The sequence below is a fragment of the Ochotona curzoniae genome, unplaced genomic scaffold, assembly GCF_017591425.1.
Source record: "Ochotona curzoniae isolate NIBS_2020 unplaced genomic scaffold, NIBS_Ocur_1.0 contig_21, whole genome shotgun sequence".
NCBI classification, from domain to species: Eukaryota; Metazoa; Chordata; class Mammalia; order Lagomorpha; family Ochotonidae; genus Ochotona; species Ochotona curzoniae.
Window position 1 is genome coordinate 5,383,058 of NW_024465322.1, and position 15,679 is coordinate 5,398,736.

At 54.4% G+C, this 15,679-nt stretch overlaps 1 protein-coding gene across 2 annotated transcripts in view; it reads right to left on the minus strand.

The window, feature by feature from the left end:
* SLC39A14 (solute carrier family 39 member 14) overlaps positions 1 to 15,679 on the minus strand; it is a 43,258-nt gene that overhangs the window by 13,269 nt on the left and 14,310 nt on the right. For both annotated transcript variants that reach the window (XM_040971262.1, XM_040971263.1), the window contains exon 2: positions 1,016 to 1,294. In XM_040971262.1, coding sequence (XP_040827196.1) covers positions 1,016 to 1,279 — 264 coding nt within the window. In that variant the 5' untranslated portion in view covers positions 1,280 to 1,294. The remainder of the gene's footprint in view (positions 1 to 1,015; positions 1,295 to 15,679) is intronic.

Consider the following 15,679-nt stretch of genomic DNA (forward strand, 5'->3'; position numbering starts at 1 on the left):
ACATGCCGTTATGCCGACTGGAATTGATCTACACACACAGTGCGCCTCTCTCCATTTGGTTGCACCCTGTGTCAGCCTCTTATTTTAAGAGTCAGCCCTCTAGATGTGCCCACATTCAGTCTGCGTGCCCACAACACTGACGGCTGCCCTTTTGCACCCCACTCTGCCTCCAGATGTCAGGGCAGATCCTGAACCCCACTGGCCGCAGCTTCCAGGACCGGGCTGCATCTTCCCCACCACCATTCCCCTGTCTTCTTCAGACATACCCCGAGCCCGGGTCCTGTCCTGGGCATCCGCCATATTCTCACAGTTGTACATCCATGCCACGGGGTCACCTGACCCACACTGGCTGCCCTTCAAGGCACCTCATCCTCGAACCAGCCCTGCAGATCGCACCATGTCCTCACCCCCTCCACAGGTTCTGCCACCTGCTGACCTGGCTCTCTTTGGACAAGTATCCTTAGGACTCACACTGCAGGATCCACGGCTTTCTCTCCTGGAAGACGAAAGCTCAAACCTCCCCAGGGTTTGAGGGGCGCTCGACTCCCCAGACTCCTGAAGTCCCTGTCCTGTTTTCCAAAGTCTGAGGTCAAAGATTTACCACGCGAGGCTCCATCTAAAGGGACGGGGCCTATGGGAGGTGAGGGGATTGGAGGACAATGCTGGGTGGCGCCCCACGAGCACATGGGGCGGTGGTGCCCTTCTACAGGGAGACTGTGGGGAGGGCAGCTACAGCCTACCCGATCCTCCCTCTGCACAAGGGTCGTCAGCTGCGGCCGTGCCACACCTTCCTTGGTAGGGAGCTCCTCTTAAGAACTGGCTGATCTACACCTGCCCCTGCCTGAGGCTCACGGTGACTTGGGATGGATGTGTTATGAGAGCTACTCTATCATCTAACAGCTTCTCCATGTCATCCTAGCACAGCCGAGAACCCCACCAGACACTGGATGCCCCACTTCATCAACCCCCCACCCCAGACCCAAGAGGCCACAACTGCCCCCAGAAAGAGCTCTACCGTGGAGAGGTTCCTGGGGCCTGACACAGGCTGGCTGACGTTCTCCCGGTCCATGACCACATCCAGGTGGTTCAGCAGGGTTTTCAGCTGCCGCAGGGTGAGGCTGTCACCTTCGCCATAGCGACGCATGAGGTCCCCCAGGAAGGAGGCAGCGCTGAGGCTTGGCGTGGCCGTGGACGCAGCGTAAGCCTCAGGAGCGGCCCTCCACAAGCCCAGCAGGATCAACAGGAAGCAACCGGGGAGGGCTGAGTGCAGCAGCTTCATGGTGGCCACAGGCACCTGCAAGGACACATGGTGGAGATGAGGCCACTGCCAGGCGGATCTGCCCCGGAGCCTCTGCTCCGAGCACCAAGGCTCTCTCTCTTGGCATGAATTCATTCCCTCCTCCTTCTGCCTCAACAACATGAAGATGAAAGATTCGGCATTGTGGTATCCCATACAGGTGCCAGTTTGAGCCCTGGCTGCTTTGTTTACAATCCAGCCCCCTGCTAGTGCCTGGAAAAGCAACAGAAGATGGTCCGATGACTGTGCCCCTGCCCTACTCTAGCTGCAGTCAACCACCTGTGATGCACTAGACTTGGGCAAGTATTACACTACTGGGAGGAAAACAGCTAAGAGCTGGCAGGCATCCTGGGCCTCGTTGATAGGCTGGCAGCCCTCAGACAGGGTCTGGGGACCCGCGCATGAGTGTATGTGGGCCCTGGGTAGGCAAGTAGGGCCCCAGTTGGCATGGCATACCACTGAAGGACCAGACTTGGGAATCTGCATGCTCGCGGGCGTGGGGGGCTGTGTATTGCTCAGGGAAGGGGGTCTGAGGCTGGATGTGTGGGATGGGACTGCTGGGGGAGAACGTGACAGTTGAGGAGGGACTTCCAGCAACCAGGCTACTGCACTTGCAGGTAAACAAAGGGGCTGAGACTGGGCGGGTTAGAGGAGAGCAACGAGAGGGCCTTTAAGAACCAAACCAGTACACCTGCCCACGTGGGAGACCTGAGCTGGGATTGTTGGTATCAATCACTGTCTACTAGGGCAAACAAAAGCCATGGATGGGGGCCTGCAGTGAGTTGGGGCAGGGTGTGGACCATACTGGGCTGGGCCATGACATTAACCAGTTTATGAGCAAACCGATCTAGAAGCAGACTGTGGGACTGCCAGATTAGTTGATTTGCATGAGGGCTGGCGTGGTGACAGGCTAAGCTAGGCAGGACCATGGAGCTCACCAACATTCTTGGGTACTGGAGTTAGAAATAGGCTGGGCTGGTCCAGGCTGTAGCACCCACAGGTGTGCTCAACATTTGGGTGTGAGGTAGACCAGGCCACAACTGAGGGGCAGACTGTGCTGGGTAAGGGCCTAGAACCTGCTGGCACGTGCAAGATCTGCTTCTGAGAGTGGACCTGGTGGGGTAACAGGGCATCCCACCCAGCACAGGCACACTGGCATGCACGGGAGCCAGGATGGGGCAGGCCATGCCAGGCTAGGCTAGGTTTTACTATCACACCTGATTTGCACGGAAGCTAGGGATGGGACATGCTGGGCAGGGCTAGGCTGCAGCACCCATCAACAAGAATTGGGACTGGGGGCAGGCCAGGCTAGACCAAGCTGGGTGATGGGTTATGCCAGGCTGGGTCATAACAACCACTGGCACACACAAGATCTGTAGCTGGGAGCAAGCCTTGTTGGGGAACTAAAGGGATGCCACAGCTGGGCTGCTGTTCCCACAAGTGAGTGTGAGGGCTGGAATGGGGGTAACGAACTGGGCTGAAAATGACTGCAGTATCCCCTGGCATGGGTGTGGACTAGGTCTGAGGTGTGCCAAACTGGGCTAGGCTCCAGCACCTTCTGGTGCTTGCAAGAGCCACAGAGGGTGTGGGACAGGCTGGGCTAGGTCTCTGTACCCAATGAACCATACAAGATCTGGGGCTAAGGGTAGACCAGGCAAGGCTGGGTTGTAGCACCCAACAGTAAGAGCCAGAATGGGTGTGGGCTGGTCGGACAAGGCCTCAGTATCTGCCAGGACAGGAGGTGGGCCATGTCAGGTTAGGCTAACAACCACTGGTGTGTGCGGATTGCCACTGGGAGGTGACCTGATGCAAGAGCTTGGGGAACTCTTTTGTCAGGATGCAGTCCCTACAGGTGAGTTCAAGAACCAAGCTCGGGAGCGGTCCAGACCAAGACAGGTTTCAGCACCCGCCAACGTACACGTGGGTCAAATCCAGGGGCGGGCCAGGCTGGCCCAGTCATAGCACCTACTAGCAGATGTGAGACAGGACAGACAGGGACCCTGCCACACAAGAGGGAGACCCGGAAGGAGCTCCAGGTTCCTGGTTCCTGGCTTGGATCTGGCCTGTGTCAGGCCATGTTGGCCATTTGGGGAGTGAACCAGCAGAGGAAAGATCTCAGTATCTCTCCCTCTCTTACTGGTTCAACTGTCAGGTTGAAATGGTGACTGTTGTTAACCCCAGGTCTGAGGCACGCAGGCCACGTGGCTTTGGGACCTGCATGGACACTGCAGAAGTCAAAGTCCATGGCCTGTGATGGGACAGGCCGAGTCACACACACAGTGCCCTCCTCCCCAGCAAACGGCGGAGTGAAAGTTGGCTGACCAGGCTGGCTCGATCAGACTGCATCGTGGGCAATGCCGCCTGAAAGCTGCTGCACATACAGAGCAGGGAGACACCTGACCCGGTCACGAGTGTCACAGACAGATGATGAGCTGTCCAAACAAGGGAGAGGAGTTCCGGCCTGCATGGATCTGGAAAAGTTGAGGCCACAAGGGCACACACTCACAGCTTGATTCCATTAGGCCAAGGAGAGAAACTTCATCAACCTTTCTCTGTAATTCTGCTTTACAATAAATTAAAAAAAAAAATGGGGGGGCTAAAGATTTATTTTCATTGAAAAGGCAGATTTACAGAGAGAAGGAGAAACAGAAAGATCTTCCATCTGCTGATTCACTCCCCAAATGGCTGCAATGGCCAGAGCTGAGCTGATCCGAAGCCAGGAGCCAGGAGCTTCTTCTGGGTCTCGCATGCGAATGCAGAGTCCCAAGGCTTTGGGCTGTCATCTACTGCTTATCCCAGGCCACTAGCAGGGAGCTGGATCACAAGCGGAGCGGCTGGGACATGAATCAGTGTCCGTATGGGATACTGGCACGTGGACATGGAGGTTTATCCAGCTGAGCCATCACACCTGCCCCTAAATATATTTTTTTAAATACTCAAAATGAATAAATGAAATGACATAGGCAGGGCATGAGACAGAATTATGCATTGTTGAAGCAACTCTCTCTGCTTACAGCTCCTGGGTTCCTTGATGTAGCTGCTGTGACAGCACGGAGCATGAGGAAGAGAAGCCTTCCCAGGGGACCTCCAGGCCCTGCTCTAGCCCCTGGCACAGCTGTCCGCTGTCCTCTAGGGATGCAAGCCCCTGGCTGCAGGGAGACCCAAACACAGGTTCTGGGTTTCAGGGTGCAGGTCAGGCCAGCCCGTGGGGAGCGCAGTCTCTCCCAGCCTGGTCCCTTGAGAGGTGACCGCAACCCGCCAAGGGCCCAGGCAGAGTGTGCAAATGGCCACAAGGACGCCTCAGAAGTCCCAGTCCAGTGAGCGGTCACAGAGCTGCTGGCCACAACGGCAGCCCAAGAGTAACTGCTTTTGGGCAGATAAGAAAGCCAAGTTCTCTTCTGCGATGGAGCGCGTCGTGTGTGTGTGTGTGTGTGTGTGTGTGTGTGTGTGTGTGTGTGTCTCTCTCTCTCTCTCTCTCTCCCCATCCAGCCCCCAGGGGAGCGGGAGCTAGCAGTCTCCTGCAGATCCAGAAAAGACCCTGCCCAGGACTAGCCAAGCAGCAGGTGAAGAGGCAGGGCTGGGAGAGATGGCAAGAGCTCCATGTGCCAGGCTCTTCCTGCTCCAACCCCCGCTGCCCCCACCTCTGATCACCTGCTCCCTTGCTCAGCAACCATGAGGTACAACCATTTCAGTGGCTGGGGTCCAACTCAAAGGCACCAGGGCCAGTCCTCCAGGGAGGGAAAAGAGACACAGCGAGAAGTCAGCAAAAATCCCGTATGTCTCCACGCAAGCTTAAGAGTGCCCTTGTCACCCCAAAGGCTCCACACAGGAATGCTACCTTCTGTCCCCCCTCCAATAAACACAGAAACCCGACCACGAGAGCGGATCATGTAGCAGCTGAGAGGTCTGCAGAGTACTTGGGTTCGACTCCTGCCTTGGGCTCAATTCCAGCTCCCTGCTCATGCAAATCCCCGAGAGGCAGGGGTGATGGCCAGCCATGGGGGAGCCCTGGATGGCAGCCCTTGCTTGGGCGCTGGCCACCACTACGGGCATTAGGGAAGCGAACCAGGAGATGGGAGGGCTCAGTCTCCAGCTCTCAAAATCATAATACAATCGTAAGGATTCATTTTCTTTTTATTTGAAAGACAGATTTACAGAGAGAAGGCAAGGCACAGAGAGAAGATCTTCCATCTGCTGGTTCACTCCCTAAATGGATATAAAGGCCAGAGCTGGGCCCGCCCAAAGCCAGGAGTTTCTTCCTGGTTTCCCACATGGGTGCAGGGGCCCAGGGACTCGAATCATCTTCCACCGCTCTCCCTAGCACATTAGCAGGGAGCTGGATAAGAAGCAGAACAGCCGAGACTCAAACCTACACCCATATGAGATGCCAGTGTGGCAGGTAGCAGTTTAACTAGGCTGCTGTACCCCAACGCTGGCTCTGGTTGGTTTTTGCAGTTTGAAAAGAGGAAGTGGGACCGGCACCGTGCCCACAGTGGGTAAAGCTACCGTCTGCAGTGTCAGCACCCCATAGAGGTGCCAGTTCCATTCCTGGCTGCTCCACTTCTGATCCAGCCCTCTAATGCACCTGAGGACGATGGCCTAAGTACTCGGGCCCATGCCACCTGCATGGGAGACCCAGATGGAGTTTCAGGTTCCAGACTTAGGCCTGGTCCACACCAGCCACGACAGCAATTTGTGGAGCGAATCAGCCGATGAAAGCCTTCTCACTGGTAAAGTTACCTTTCAAATAAAAACATTTTTAAAATTATTTTTATTGGAAAGGAGGAGACACAGAGAGGAAGATCTTCCACCTGCTGATTCACTCCCCAAGAGGCCACAAAGGCTAGAGCTGAGCTGATCTGAAGCCAGGAGCCCAGAGCTTTTTCCGGGTCTCTCACATGGCTGCAGGGTCCCAAGGCTCTGGGCGGTCCTCAACTGCTTTCCCCAGCCACAAGCATGAAGCTAAATGGGAAGTGGGGCCATTGGGATTAGAACCGGTGCCCATATGAGATAATAATGCATTCAAGGTGAGGATCTTAGCCACTAGGCTACCGTGCCAGACTCCCAAATAAATACATTTTTTAAAAAATAATAAATACATTTTTTTTAAAATAAAAAAAGGAGGAAGAGCAACCCATGAGGTTATTATCTTTTAAGGAGTATTATAAAAGACAAAGTTCAATGAACACAGTACAGAAAAACATTTCTGAGCCAACGCAGGAAATGGAAATGACAGCACCATTTCCCACGTCTCCTGATAGTTAATAGAGTTTTCTGAGAAAGATCATCTAGACGGAGCGGGAGGAAGCAATCCCCAAACACACCAACATCAGCCAGGAAGAAACAGACCGCATAAGAGACCGACTGGCTGACTTCAAAACCAGACGCCAGCAAGAAACCCAAGGAGGTGCTACAGCACGGACTCAGCTCCCGCCCCGTCCCTGCCTCTCACGAGACCTGCAGTGACTGCAGTGGACAGAGCAGGGCATGGAGGACCGTCACTGCTGCGAACAAAGCTGCAAGAGGGCGCTGGTGCAGTGGCATAGCGAGCTAAGCCTCCACCTGCATCCCCAACAGGCACCACATCCAGTCTTGACTACTCCACCACTTGTGAACCGGCTCCCTGCTGATGGCCTGAGAAGCAGCAGCAGAGGATGGCACGGGCCCCCGGCACCCTGTACCCACATGGGAGACCCAGGCTGGCTCAGCTCCGGCCAGCCATTGTGGGAGAAAGCAGCAGATGGAAGAGCTCTCTCTTACTCTCTGTAACGCTGACTTTCCAAGCAAAATAAAATAAATCCTATATATATAAAATCAATACCATCAATATAAAGCTGCCAGGACACAAGGCTGGCAGGGCTCCAGGGTCACCGTGAATCAGGCGACCTGAGGCACTTGCCCGCTCCTTCAGTAGAGATGGACACACCTCCCAAAGCAGGCAGTTGGTCGAGAAGTTCCCCAGACACAGGGCAGATCCAACCTACCCACCCACGTCCCCCGTTACGCATTCCCATTCGGGGCACTCACTCCCACGGGTGGGTGGCAGCCCAGTCTAGATGCTTCCACGCTGTGGTGCTGGTGCCAGCCACAGCAAAGGCTCCAGCAGGCTACCCAAGCAGGCGTCACGAGTCCAGGCGTCACCATAGCAGAGGAGTGACTTTATCAGACTTTAAATGGGCCAAACGGCAAAACCAAGAGATGGCAGGCGTCCCAGAGGCCAGAGGAACGACACGGTACCGTCACCACAGAACTCACCGAGACGTTCACGGGGCTCGAACCTTAGACTCTGCTACTAACTCAGGCTGGAAAGCCAGGCAGAGGGAAAACATGGAAGGCAGCCAGGGCCAGCACTCATTAACTCAAAGATCAGGGAGGGAGCAGCAGCAGCAGCAGGGGACGTGGGGCTCCTGAGTCCATAGTTCAGTTCCCTCAAGTTCAATCCTAAGCTGGGTCTTAGCATTTAGCTAATGCACTTCCCAGAAAAGACTTTCTGGGCTGATGTAAAGGTTTGAGCCACTCGTGTAATATCAGCACTCCGGATCTGAGCACCAGTTCACGTCCCAGCTGCTCCACTTCCGAGCCAGCTCCCTGTGCATGCGCCTAGGAAGGCAGCAGAGGACGGCCCGAGTGCTTGGGTCCCTGCCCCACAAGTGGGAGACCTGGATAAAGCTTCAGGCTCCCTGGGATGTGAATCATATGATGGAGACCCCTCTTTCTCGCACGCAAGTCTTTGCTCTCGGTTACACTTCTGCTCTGCCGGTCAAACACATCTTGTAAAGACAGGATTTTAGGCAATCAGAACACATTCCTTTTGTCCCTTTTGAAACCTCAGAGTTGTAAGTGGGACACCCTTCAGACTGCCCTCCTGCAGCCATAACAACACACGGCAGGGGAGGACAAGACAAGGAACGTCTGTCCAGCCCAGAGAGGACAAAACCAGGAACCAAGAATGTGACCCTGGCCCAAGACAGCAGACAACAATGTCTAGAAATAAATGTCTGAGGATGGAAAGCACCCCATATGGGGACATGTCACAATAAGACGACAAATAGAAGGCAGGAAGAGAAGGAGGTAGGCAGAGAGACAGAGAGTTCCTCCATCCACTGATTCACTCTCCAAATGGCTGGATGCGGCCAAAGCCAGGAGCCAAGAACTTCATCCGGGTCTCTCGCCTGTGTTTCAGGGGGTCTGAGGACTTTGGCCAGGACTCCCTGCTTTCCCAAGGTACATATCAGCAAGATCAGACGCAAAACAGCCAAGACCTGAACCAGGCCTTCTGATCCCAGATGTGGGCGTACCAAGCTGCTTTTCTCACACTGCCAGCCCCAAAATATTTTCCATAAGAACAGATCATTCAGATATATATGGTTAAGGACACAATCCTATTACCTAAAACAAAACAAAACAAAAAACCAAAAAACCAGCAACTCAATAATACACTTACAGGGCTTGGGGTGGGGGAAGATTTAAGAAAATGAGAATTATAAAAGATTTATATACTTAAGACAGTTACAGGGGGCAGGATGGAAGTGGCTACAAGTGGCTACAACAACTGGGGATTTGCCAAGTTCAAGTCAGAATCAGGAGTGTCATCCAGGTCTCCCATGTGGGGCTGTCCTCTGCTATGTTCCCAGGCCAATCAATGGGGAGCTGGATTGGAAGTGGAGCCACCAGAACATGAACTGGTGCCCATAAGATGCTGATGAGGAACTAGAGGCTTCACCCACCATACCACAACACAGATCTGCCCCCCCCAGCCCCAATATAAGAATTTTCCTATTTTCTCATTTTTCGTGAGTCAACAGATACTGCCTCAAGTACAAATAAATTAATTGTAGACATGATTCAGAATCTATTTACTGGAGTTCTAAGGAATTATTATCTTTTGGGGCTCCCTGTTATGGCTTGAAAAAGCAGTAGAAGACAGTCCAGTGCCCAATGCCTTGGGATCCTGCACCCATGTGGGAGACCTAGAAGCAGCTCCTGGCTCTTGGCTCCGGATCAGCTCAGGTCCGGCCATTGCAGGAATTTGGGGAGTGAACCAGCAGATGGAAGATCTTTCCATCTCTCCTTCCCTCTGCAAATCAGCCTTTCCAATAAAAATAAATATGTATATTTTAAATTACCTTTTGTGGAGACCGCATTTCTTTAAAACTCAGTAATTACTTTTACTAGTTGTCATTTTTTATTTAAATGGCACAATTACAGAGAGATGGAGAGACAGAGATCTTCCATCTGTTGGTTCACTTCCTGAAAGGTAGCAACAGCCAGAGCTGGGCTGCTCTGAGAGGCAGACAAGACGACGCTAGCGGGGCCAGCACCATGACCTAGGAGGCCAGCACCATGACCTAGCGGGGCCAGCACCGTGACCTAGAGGCTAAGCTTCCACCCACAGCACCAGCAGCCCACACGGGTGCTGGCTGAAGTCCCAGCCACTCTACTTCCAACTCAGCTCCCTGCTTACGACCCGGGAAAGCAGCAGAGAATGGTTCAAGTGCTTGGGATCCTGCACCTGTGTGGGAGACCTGGAGAAAGCTCCTGGCTTTGGATCAGCTCCGTTCTGCCCACTGTAGCCATTGAGTGAACCAGCAGATGGAAGATGTTTCCATTCTTTCTGTAAATCTGTCTTTCAACTAAAACTAAAATATTAAAGGAAAAAAAAAGATGAGTGACTGCAATCAAGGCGATAGGAGTGACTATAAAAGTGGCGCAGAATCAGCCCTCCCAGGACAGCCTGCCAAGCCTCTAACGCACACTTGCTACACTCTCATACAAACAAGGGTGCCTGACGTCTGTGTTGGGGAGCCCAGCGAGTGTCATGAGAAAACCAGGAGCCTCAGAAGCCAGTCCTCGGGGGACCTGCCGGGGAGGCTGTGCTGGGGGGCAGAACCAGGAGCCAAGGCAAACGTCCCAGCACTCACTGGGCCTTTCCACCCTTGCCTCCTCCTGCCCTCTGCCTACCCGCCCAACTGCTGCTCTCCTGCCTGCCCTAAAAGGCTATGTTCTCCCCTTCCAGCTCCCACCCCGAGAACTCAGCCTCAGGGCTTTGGCACCGCCAGGGGCCACCCAGGGTGAAAAATTTCCACGGAGGTGCTGGCAGGAGAGAGGGGGAGACCTGGAGGTGGCTGCTGTGGCGCCAAGGGCAGGCTGCTGATCACGCCAGCAGCTCCCCGAGCCTCTGAGATGCAGAGAGGCCTCCAGTTGCCGCTGTGCCCCAGGAAAGGCAAGCACAGGATGGCGGGGGAAATGAAATACAAACAAGGCAAGCTGAGCTGCCCCACAGCAGGGAACAAATCAGAAGCAGTGCCTGCAGCTCCTGGGTCAGCATTTACTCAGCTCCCACTGCTTGTGGCACCTACAGTCCCAGGAGGAGGAGCTGAGGCCAGCAGAGGGAGGGAAAGGACCACCCCAGCAGCACTTCCAGGCACATTATTCACACACACCCTTCCCAGGTGCCTGTCAAAGTCCCCCTTGTTTGCCAGGCACCTGAGGGCTCTGAGAGCATGGCGAATCACCCCCACTGTGGCCAGCCGTTGCCACCCTGAAACTGTGTTACCCAGGATCAGATAAATCCCTGGAGCCCTGGGTTCAAGATTTGGTGTGCCACAAAGAACTTACCCTTAGGGTCGTCTTCGCAAAACCACCGAGCTCACTGGGGTGCTCGGATCAGCAAGTCAGTGGGTTCCAGGGCACCAAGCCCTTTACCACAGCTTCCACCTGGCTCCCCTGGACCTGGCCCTCACCCTGACCTGAGACCTGCTCTGATCTCCACTTCCAGGAAGTCTTCATGGACAACTCTCCCAGCACTTGAATTCCTGGTCACCTCATCTCCTTAGGAGCTTCCCCAACTCAAGCTCCCTAGCCCTGCGCCCCTCAACGCGGGGCTGGCACAGTGTCGGGCACACAAGGAGCGAGAAGCAGAAAACTTGTTCTGCAGGACGCGGCGCCAGCCTCCCTCCTGACAGGTGCCTGTCTCTTTCGTTCCAACAGCCTAGAGAAAAGCTCAGTGCCTCCTTCCAGGTCACAGACTGAAGCCAGCTGCTCTTTTCTTCTCTGAACGCTTCCCTTATCTCGGATTCCGTTTACAAGTAACCGAAATAAAAGCTGGCTTACACCTACCCCCTACTCTGCCAGCACAGTGACCACATGGCTGATGGGAAAACCCGGGGAGCACGCCTGCCACGTTAGCAGAAGGAGAGGAAACTACACGGGACAGGAAGTGACTGCAGGACTCATCAGAGAAGCTGACGGGAGTTCCTTGGCTGGGCTCCCACAAGCTGCTCCCAAAACTCATGCTGTACAATTTCGGGGGGCAGAGGGGCAAACAAGGAGCCGTTGCCCATTCTGCCTGTGCCACCTTGGAGCTCTGGCATGAACAGCTGCTTCCAAATCAGCCCGGTCCCTGCCAGCCCAGTGGCTGTCCCACTTGAGCCCCCTATTGGCATGCTTAGGTTCAAGTCCCTGTGTGGCTTCAGATTCCAGCTCCCTGCTATAGCATGCCCTGGAAGGCAGCTGGGGATGGCTCCCAAAGGGGAGACCTGGATGGAGTTGGTGACGCTACACAGGCATCTGGGATTGAATCAGCAGCCACAGAGTCCTCTATCTGTGTTTGCCTTTCAAATAAGTGCATTTTAGGGGCTAGCATGACAGCTCAACTGGCTAATCCTTCACCTGCAAGTGGCAACATCCACTGGTGTCCCAGCTGTTCCACTTTCCATCCAGCTCCGTGTCTATGGCCTAGGAAAGCAGTGGAGGATGGCCCAAAGCCTTGGGCAATGCACCTGCATAGGAGACACCAAGGAGGCTCCTGGCTTCACATCTGAAGCTCTGGCCATTGCAGCCATTTGAGGAGTGAGCCAGAAAATGGAAGAGCTGTCTCTCCTTCTCTGTAAATCTGCCCTATGAACAAAACTAAATAAATCTGTTAAAGAAATACATGCATTCTAAACTAATGAAATCACTGCCACTCCTCCCCACCCCCCATCATCTTCACAACTGGGTGGTGACTGGTTAGCCTAACTCTTGGTGGGCCTCCAAGAACCCCCGACTTCTTGAAATGACTAAGAGGCTCCCTTTGGGAGGGGAGGTGGGCCCTCCGCCCTGCTTGAGGGTTCCTCATGCCCCCCAGCTTCGCCAGGAGCCTGGCCCACTTACAGCCCTTACACTTTCCCTTGGGACTTCCTGCCCCACCACTTCCCCTGCCACACCCATCTCCACGGGGAAGCCCAGGCCCTGGTTCTGGGAAGACAGTTCCCCCATCCCCACCCAGGGAACCGCTAGACCATCATCATCATCATCATGGGCAGGGGTGGGGGGTGGCTGGCCACAATGACCAGGCAATTCACAGCCCTCTCGTCACCCCCGGTGCCCAGCCACCATACCAGAACCTCTTGGGTAGGGCTGTAACGACGCGGGATATACAGACAGGAAGTGAGTTTACGCTGGCTCAGCCGGCAGTTACAAGCCCCCCGTGTAATTCATTCCATCCTCCTGCTTGTCAATCCAAACGCCCCCTTCCCTGCGATGCACCGTGCACGACCCAAGTGGTGGTGGTAGGGGAAGACACCATGAAAAGCTGGGACTTGAGGGGTCTGTGTAGAAGTGCCCCAGGGTGCCCAGCAGGCTCCAAGCCTGGGAGGGACGCCTGTGGGCGGCAGGCTGCAGCTGGAGCGGCTGCCAGGTGCTGCCTCCCCTCCCCCAGCCCCTTACGTTAGGCAAATCATCTACCCCACAGCCCACGGATGACGGGTATTTCTCCATAGGGTAACCCCAGGCACGCTCATGCGTGTATGAGTACGCATGCGTGGTCACGCTCTCACCCTGGACATACGTTAGCGCTTTGAGCACGTGTTGATGTCAGCACGTCTGCTGTGGCTCCGACAAGGCCTGGAGTAAAAGGCCCACAGCAGCTCCTGCTCAGTGCCAGGGTCCCAGCTGCTTGCGCTTTTGATTCTTCTATCTCCTGGCCAAGATTTATTTATTGGGGGTGGCATAATGACACAGGATGATACATGGCACAAGTTTGTGCTCCCGTCGCTCCACTTCCCTTCCAGCTCCCTGCTTGTGGTCTGGGAAAGTGGTAGAGGACGGCCCAAAGCCTTGGGACCCTGCACCCACGCGGGAGACCCTGAGGTGGCTCCTGGCTTTGGATCGGCTCAGCTCGGGCCGTCGTGACCACTTGGGGAGCGAACCAGCAGACGGAACATCTTCCTCTCATCTCCGTTTCTCTTCAACTTTCAAGCAAAAATTAATCAATCAATTAAATAAATAAACTAAACCTTTTATTTATGAATCAGAGTTACAAACAGAGAAACAGACAGAAACTGAGAGAGAGGAAGCGCGAGCTTCCACTCACGATTCACTCTCTAAACGGCCATCATGGCCAGGGCTGAGCCAGGCCAAAGCCAGGAGCCAGGACTTTCATCCAGGTCTTCCACGTGGATGCTGGGCCAAGCACTTGGGCCATCTTCCGCTGTCCCGGGTCATAAGCAGGGAGCTGGATGGGAAGTGGAGCAGGTGGGACAGCAGCAGCTTAGGCCACCGACTGCCCTGGCCCCTTGATTTCTCAATAATGATATTGAATAATGAATACATGCCAACAGCCTCATACACTATAGACCTATCCTCATAAGAAAAAGGTGGGGGGGTGGTGTTGAAAAGTAAGAGGAAAAAAAAAAAACCCAGATTGCCACACCGGGGAAAAAAGATGCGAGCAGGGCAGACTGTGCAATCGCACGCATGAATCACATTCCCCGGGGACTCCCTCCCTGTGTCCACACTTCCCATCCACATGTCCTGTGGGCCGAGGTCACAGGTCACGGAGCCAAAGGCACATCGCCACACGTCCCACTTCCTGTGCCCGAGCAGCCTGCTTCCTGCCACCCCAGGCCCTGGGCACACGGAGACACAGCCGCCCTCCACCTCTGCCCCTCTCCCAGGAACACCCCTCTGAGACTGGCAGTTAAGCCATCTGCCCAGGCTCCTGCCTCCAGAATGGAATGTTGGAACATTCTGGAAGGAGCTCGACCTTTCCTGCTGGAGCTGGGGCCACGCGTCTGTCCTCCCAAGGTGGGAAGGGCCTAGACAGACGGAACTTGCCATGCCCCTTCATTCCCTGACCCCGGGCAAATCCTGTTGCCTTCTGCCTTTCCTTGAATGTCTCCTGTCACCTCAGAATGCCAGGACTTCTCTGAGGGCGCTTCGGAAGGTTTGTCGGAAAAAAAAATTTTTTTTTAATTAAAAGGTAAGTTTTCTTCTGGTACACAACTTTTTTTTTTAACATTTATTTATCTATTTATTTTTATTTGAAAGTCAGATACACAGAGAGGAGAAACAGAGAGGAAGATCTTCTGTCTATTGATTCACTTCCCAAGTGGCTGCAACAGCTGGAGCTACGCCAATCCGAAGCCAGGAGCCAGGAGCTTCTTCTGGGTCTCCCATGCAGGTGCAGGGCTCCAAGGCTTTGGGCCGTCCACCACTGCTCTCACAGTCCACACGCAGGGAGCTGGATGAGAAGTGGGGTCGCTAGGACACAAACTGGCACCCATATAGGATCCCAGGGCATGCAAGGGGAGGACTTTAGCAACTAGGCTACCACACCAGGCCAGGTGCACAACTTTTTGAACTTCATATAACTTTCTTATAGAAAGTCTTTGGGGCTGGCACAATGGCTGCTCCACTTCCCATCCAGCTACCTACTAATGCACCTGGGAAAGCAGCAGAAGATGGCACAAGTGCCTGGGCCTCTGCATTCATGTGGGAGACCTGGAAGAAACTTCTGGCTTTGGCCTGGCTCACTGCCGGCCATTACTGCCATCTGGGGAGTGAGCCAGTGTGTGTTAGATCTCTCTCCCCACCCTCTCTCTCTCGGCAACTCTGCCTTACAAATTAAAAAAAGTCTTCCAAAAATTCGTGGATATGTCTATGATGGAAAAACTATGCATGTATATCAAAAAGCTTTTTGCACCAGAAGAAATTCCTTTTCCGCACGAGTTTTTCCTGCTGCTGTAAGCTCATGTGTTTGGCTTCGTCCTCACGGTCCTGTGAGGTGGGTAAGGGCTTAGTCGGACCTCACCTCACCCTCCTGGGACTTACAGATTGGCCGGGGAGAGGCAGTGGACAGGGGCTGAGGCAGAAGGGGTGGGTGCTCACGGAGGGCCCCAGGGCAGCCCCCTGTCCTTCTCCACCTGTGTCAGCGCTCTCAAGAGCACCTATAGAGAAGCACCCCAAAGTCAGGGAAACCTGGACCCCCGGCTGTGGGTCCCCTAGGCCACACGGGACAGCAGCCCCACTCCCCAGCCTATTAGAGATCAACATTCTAAACCGACTTAAAGGCTTACTCCCCCAGGCCGGGCCATAACACAGACAGCCGAGGAGGGCGGG